The sequence below is a fragment of the Paroedura picta genome, chromosome 8, assembly GCF_049243985.1.
Source record: "Paroedura picta isolate Pp20150507F chromosome 8, Ppicta_v3.0, whole genome shotgun sequence".
Classification (NCBI taxonomy): domain Eukaryota; kingdom Metazoa; phylum Chordata; class Lepidosauria; order Squamata; family Gekkonidae; genus Paroedura; species Paroedura picta.
This window is the reverse complement of record NC_135376.1, coordinates 79,865,605-79,872,286: the sequence shown is the minus strand read 5'-3', so window position 1 is coordinate 79,872,286 and position 6,682 is coordinate 79,865,605. Positions and strand designations below refer to the sequence as shown.

At 51.3% G+C, this 6,682-nt stretch overlaps 1 protein-coding gene across 1 annotated transcript; it reads left to right on the top strand.

The window, feature by feature from the left end:
* Positions 1 to 200: 200 nt before the first annotated feature.
* On the top strand, positions 201 to 2,897 carry NEUROG3 (neurogenin 3). Its single transcript, XM_077350542.1, has 2 exons — positions 201 to 325; positions 645 to 2,897. The coding sequence occupies exon 2, from the start codon at positions 646 to 648 to the stop codon at positions 1,306 to 1,308; it is 663 nt and encodes a 220-aa protein (XP_077206657.1). The 5' UTR covers positions 201 to 325; position 645; the 3' UTR covers positions 1,309 to 2,897.
* The last annotated feature ends 3,785 nt before the right edge of the window (positions 2,898 to 6,682 follow it).

Genomic DNA, 6,682 nt, shown 5'->3' with positions numbered 1-6,682 from the left:
CCCGGCGGCGGCGCCTTGCTGATTGGCCTCTTGCGGGCGGTAACGAGCCAGGCACGCTCCGAGCCGCCCGATAAGATAAAGCGTGCCCGGGGCGGGCGGGCGGGGTGGAGGGGTGTGTGTGTGGGGTGGGCCGGGGGAGAGAACCACGCGCTGCCCGGAGCAGGGAGCCGCGCATTGTCTCCGCGCCCTATATATAGCGGCTCAAAGGCGGTCGTGTGCCCGGCCTGCAGCCTCCGCGCTCCTGCCGTCGGGGAACGCTCCCCCCCTCCACACCCCCTCCGGCCCGGTCCAAGTCGGTCGCCTCTCAAGCGGGGCTCTCCGCCAGGTAAGCCCTTCCCCCGACCTTCTGAGCCCTCGAGGGGACCCCCCCCCCACACACACCCGAGAGGTGCCCCCCCATCTCCGCGCTTTTGGGGCATTGCTCTGCGTTCTGTCCAAGTTCTCTCCTCTCGGGGCGTCCCCCTGGTCCTGCAAAGGGGTTCCCGGGCTAAGACGTTAGCTCCGCTTATTGCCCCTACAGGGGAGGGAAGGGGCGTCACGTCCAAGGGACGCCTGGGGGGCCCGGCCGCCTTCCTGCAGCGCTCCCCCTTTCCCCAGCGGCACCTCTGCGTCTGATCCTGACGCACGCGTGTCTCTCTCCACAGGATGTCGCCCCAAACGGCGTCTCCGTCCGGGAGCCGGCAAGAGGAGCTGCCCTTGTCGGGCCTCTCCGACGACGACGCCTCCGTCGCCTTCTCGTCGTCGTCCTCGCTGGCCACCGGCAGCCTGCCCCCGTCTCCCAGCGCTTGCCTGCTGGTGTTGGGCGGCGGAGGGGGCCACGGATCGCCGCCCGTCGGGAGCGGCCGGCAGGTGAGAGGGAGCCGTCGGGGCCGCGGCAAGAGCAAAGGCGACGGGCCGGGGCCGAGCAAGGCCAAGCGCAGCCGGCGCATGAAGGCCAACGACCGCGAGCGGAATCGCATGCACAACCTCAACTCGGCGCTGGACGCCCTGCGCGGCGTCTTGCCCACCTTCCCCGACGACGCCAAGCTGACCAAGATCGAGACGCTGCGCTTCGCCCACAACTACATCTGGGCGCTCACCGAGACCCTCCGCCTGGCCGACCAGAGCATGCGGCCCGGACCCGACCAGCCGCTGCCGCCCGGCCCCGACGGCCTGGCCGCCTGGCCCGGCCCCTGGGACGCGCTCTACTCGCCCGCCTCGCAAGAGGGCAGCCTCAGCCCGGCGCACTCGCCTGACGACGGCCGCCCGTTGCAGGCCTCCGCCGGCCCGCTGGGCCTCCGGCACGCCTTCACGGCCTTCCCGGTCTGAGGCGCTGGGCCCGGCAGGAGGCCGCTAGGGCCTTAAGTGGGACCTCGCCCCCATCCTCCGTGGTGCACTTTTGGCCGACTCCCTTCGGATCCCGCGCCGAGCGCAGAACGGGTCAGGAGGCCCTTCAGCCCTGAGCTGGGCTCTTCTCAGTTTGGACTTCAATGGTCAAGGCAAGGTCCGCGGCCAGTGACCCACCAGTGCCAGCACTGACTGTTGGGGGGGGGGGATATATGTCTGGGGATGCCCCAGGAGAGGCATCCCCGGGGACCCCTGGTTGGCCTGGCCTGGCACTGGAGACAGGAAGGGCAGCCTCCTAGTGGGACCTGGGGATTCCCAGGAATTACAGCTCATAATCTCCAGACTGCAGAGGTGGACCTTGTGGGACTGTACCCCACTGGGTTCCCTCCCCTCCTCCGGCTCCACCCCTCATCTCCAGGGAGTTCCCAACTGGCAACCATACCCCCCCCCCCCCAATACACACACCATTCTGCTGCTGATGGCTAGGGTGGGTGGGGGGCTGGCAAAGCTGATGATTAAAGGTAAAATTAAATATTTTAAAAGCGTTTCATGGCTGCTCTAATGGCTCTGCAAGAAGACCTCACCTGCTTGCTGCAGGGCGAGGCCAGCAGGACTCCCCACTTCCCCTGCTACCACTATGTTTTAGCTTTGAGCGCACCTCTTGCTGTGTGTGTGTGTGGGGGGGGGGGGGAGTGGCTGATTTCACTCTCCAAGATCAGTCCACTTTGAGTGAAATGTGCGGATGGATGGAAATCAGTGAGACTCTAATGTGCTTTCCCGAGCTATCCTAAAGCTGTCAACTCGGAATCCTACTCAGGTCCACTCAATGTGGCTTTCCCCTTGGAGGGTGTTCTTCAGATCACAGTGTCATTTGCCCGGATCATGACCTTTTAAAAAAAGTGATAGAGAACTGTTCTGGCAATTAGGAGGTCTGGCCCCAGGCGGTCTTTTTGGATTAGCCAGGCAAAATCAGACATTGCAGAGTTACATGCATGCTATTAATGCAGTTGGGACAGGCAGTGAAAAGAGATGTTGACAGAGCATGCTGGAGATCCTTGGATTAGTGAGAAAAATCGCCTGTTCCCTGCTGAGAAAACCTGTGCTTGAGAGCTTGGGAAACCCACCCCTAGTCAGAGCTGGCATGGGCTCATTCAGCACACAACAGCTCCAGCACGTTCTCCTGACGCTTCTCAGAAAGAGAGAAACACCAATTCTAGACAAACTTAAAAACCTGCGAGACACACTCTGAAGGAAATGACTGTGAAGAGGAGGGGAAAGAGAGGGAGAATCGTGGATTCATCCCGAGAGATTTTTCTGACTCTGGAGTGCTCGGGGGCACCTATATGTGTAATCAAAAATATCCACACCTTTTGGTCCATTTCAGATGAAGCTCTTATTTTCTTGTTAAAGTTGGTCGGCAAGAATAATGGATCCTTTCTATTTTGTATTGGGAAATGATAATTTATAATAATTGGTCGCTATTTTGTATTTATTGATTATATTTCAGAACAAATATATATTATATATGTGTGTTTGCCAATGTAAGATTATTTTGCGAGGGTCTGGGGGACGGTGAGAGGGTTCAAAACCAATGTTTGATGGTGAAGGGCATTAAATTTTTTAAAGAAAATGAAAGTTGTCTCCTTTCAAACAGGATTGATCCCCCCTCCCCATGCATACATCCATGGCTCCAAGTTTAGCATTACATGCTCCTTAATATGGCAAAATTCTGCTGATATGGGGTATTTGTGGTACGCCACACAATATGGTAAAAGTGCACTTTGAAAGACCCTCTTGTTGGGAGGGTGCAGTTTAATGTAAGGTATAAGTTATAAATGCGTTAATGAGAAAGTTCACTCCACTGATTGTGTGTTGCAGGAAATAGTTTAAAAATGCACACATGTATATCAGAGGGAGGGACGTAGTGTGGGCATGAAACACCATACTTGGCCAGAACAAAAACATGAATGGAATTCTCCTTATGCACCAGGCAATCCTCAGACGGCAACAACAAAGTCTTTATCGGCCTATGTAGAAAAGATATAGTATAAGAATCCTCAGACAAGTTACGTCCTTCTAAGCTTAGCTAGCTCAATCTCATCAAGTCTCATAAGCTAAGTAGGGTCCGCTATATGGAAGGGAGACCACCAAGGAACACAAGGGTCGCTATGCAGAGGCAGGCTCAATGACAAGCCACCCTCTGAACATCTCTGGCCCTGAAAACCCTACGTAAGCACTTTCCACCCCTGCCAAGTTCACTGACATCAATGGATTTTCATAGAATCATAGAATCATACAGTTGGAAGGGACCTCATGGGTCATCTAGTCTAACCCCCTGCATTATGCAGGACATTCACATCCCAATCGCTCATCTGCTGTAACCTGCCACCCCTTTGCCTTCACAGAATCAGCCTCTCCGTCAGATGGCTATCTAGACTCTGTTAAAAAATTTCCAAAGATGGAGAACCCACCACCTCCCAAGGAGGCCTGTTCCACTGAGAAACCGCTCGAACTGTCAGGAACTTCTTCCGGATGTTTAGATGGAATTTCTTTTGAATTAATTTCAAGACAGCCTGCAAGACGGAGCTCTTCCGCCAGGCATATGGTTGAGGCCAGGGCAGCTCTCCCACTAATCCATCAGAGGATCCCCTCCAATATTGAGATCTCTAACATTGGTGCCACCCTCTTCTGAATATTATTCTCCCCACCAGGCTGAACTTGGGGGGAAGTCGGGTAACTACGATCAGAATTGTGACCACCGCCGCTTATATGTTATATGTGACTTGTTGTTGATGTTAATTGGGGTTTTTATGGGGATTTTATTGTGTTTTAACTGTTTATGTTGTAAACTGCCCTGAGACCTATTTGGAGAAGGGTGGTCTAAAAATTAAATAATAATAATAATAATAATAATAATAATAATAATAATAATAATAATAATAATAATAATAATAATTTCATCCCATTAGTTCTGTCTGTCCCTCTGGGGCAAGAGAGAACAATTCTGCTCCATCCTCCACATGGCACCCTTTTAAATACTTGAAGAATGTTATCAGATCCCTTCTCAGTCATCTCCTCTCTAGGCTAAACAGACCAAGCTCTCCCAACCTTTCTTCATATGTCTTGGTCTCCAAACTCCTCACCATCTTTGTTGCCCTCCTCTGGAAACATTCCAGTTTGTTTACATCCCTCTTCATCTGGGGTGCCCAAAATTGAACACAGTACTCCAAGTGAGGCCGAACCATGGCAGGGCAGGGCAAAGCGTACCATCACCTCCCGTGATCTGGACACGATACTCCGTTTGATACAGCCCAAAATCCCATTTGCCTTTTTAGCCCCTGAGTCACACTGCGGACTTATGTTCAATGTGTGGTCTACTAAGACTCCTAGATCCGTTTCGCACATGCTACTGCCAAGACAAGTCTCCCCAATCTTATATTGGTGTATTTGGTTTTTCCTACCTAAATGGAGAACTTTACATTTGTCCCTATTGAACTTCATTTTATTCAGTTTAGCCCACTTCTCAAGGGTTAAACTCTGTTTAGGATAGCACTGGAGGCTATCGTTTCAATGGCATTTCACTTTCTGACTATTCTCACTGGCACGCTGGGAAATTGAGCTGATCACAAATCTGTGCTCTTTGCAGATGCCCATATTTGCAGCAATAAAAAAGATAAGCTACCCTTTGTCAAGCTTTTTTGCCATTGAGACCCCCCTGAAACAATCTTCAGCCTTTGAGAAACCCCAGAAGAGGCGTGATCATGCAGTATAGGTTTGGGAAGCAGAGCTGAGGACACGCCCACCCTGGCCTCTCCCCTTCCCACCCCCTCCAGGCCCATCATTGGTCATTTGGGGAGGGGGAGAGATCGACATGTGGTCGTATCACCCAATAAAAGTTTAACAAATCATATATATATATATATATATATATATTTAGTAACTCCCACCCATTCCAGAAATCCTTTGAAGCCATCAAGAAACCTCAAAGTTTTGCATGAAATCCTGCTTGAGAAAGTCTGCATTAGACCACAGGTGCATCCCACTGGCAAGGCCAACATCTCTTTTCCTGCTAGGTTACATATTGCAGATTTTAAAAAATAAATCTTCCATTTAACGGAATGTGTGATGTGAACATTCTGATTTTTCTCAAGGGCAACATGGCCTGTAGTAGTAGTGTCCCCCACTACTACATAGTAGTGTCCCCCATTACTACATGTGAAAGGATGTTGTGGAAGCCTTAATTTTCCTCCAATCCCACTGAACCCTTAATTTTCCTGCAAACCCATCCCACTGAACCCATTGAAACTTGCATGTGAGAAGAAGGAATAAGCAGACCTCATTGTGTGTCATTGTGTATTGTCATGAGTACACATGAAAATGCTTGCATGGAGTCATCAAAAATCTCTGTGGCAGTTCTAAACTTTCCCAGCATATGGAAATTTAAGAACCTTTATTTGGGAAAAAAAGAGGATCAAAATTTGGGTCATTTAAATTAGGAGTAACCTTCTTTGGCATTAATATAGCCCAGGCTAGCCTGACCACATCTGATCTCGGAGGCATAGCAGGGCATATCCTGGTTAGAATTTGGATGGGAGACCTCCAAGGAATTCCGGTTGAGTTCCTCCAAGGAATTCCAATCACCTTTGAACTTCTGCTTGAAAATCATATGGTGGGGGAACATCACAGCTGACATATGGCGACCCCATAGGGCAGGGGTGGCCAAACTGTGGCTCTCCAGATGTCCATGGACTACAGTTCCCATGAGCCCCTGACAGTCCATGGACATTTGGAGAGCCACAGTTTGGCCACCCCTGCCCTATGGGGTCGCCATATGTCAGCTGTGACTCCCCCCCCCATTGGCAACCTCAGTGTGTTCTTTCATAACTCCTTCATGAAGACACAGAGCTTCAGTGCTTCAGTGCTGATGACATGAGGTGTCTCCCAGTGTCCTATATGATGCTTTTCTTCCCCCTTTGGAACAGGGATGGAAACCTTGTCTTTTTGGCAGGAGCAGCCATCAGGAGACCAAAGACACAGGAGAGATGGTGGGTGACTTATTAAAACACCTTGGCCACTTCCACCCTCCCGTGTGCTGGCAAATTCCCATAGTCTGCAGAACCCGGACCCATTCTTTTGTCTTCACTATACCCTGGATGCTATCCGGCTTCCTAAAACCCATAGTAGTTTTGCCTCCAGCTTCAGTGGCTCTTGAGTTAACTTTGTAAATGCAGGAATAGATGACATTTGGGGATCTCTCGTCATGCAGCACTGATCTTCCTGGAAATTCACCTCCCCTCCCAGTCAAAGAAAGGCACTCTCCCTCTTGTTGACACCGCTCACCTTGCAAGCAAACTGC

What these genes read in the sequence shown, in the direction of transcription:
- NEUROG3 (XM_077350542.1), top strand. Translation starts at nt 646, where the DNA reads ATGTCGCCCCAAACGGCGTCTCCGTCCGGGAGCCGGCAAGAGGAGCTG.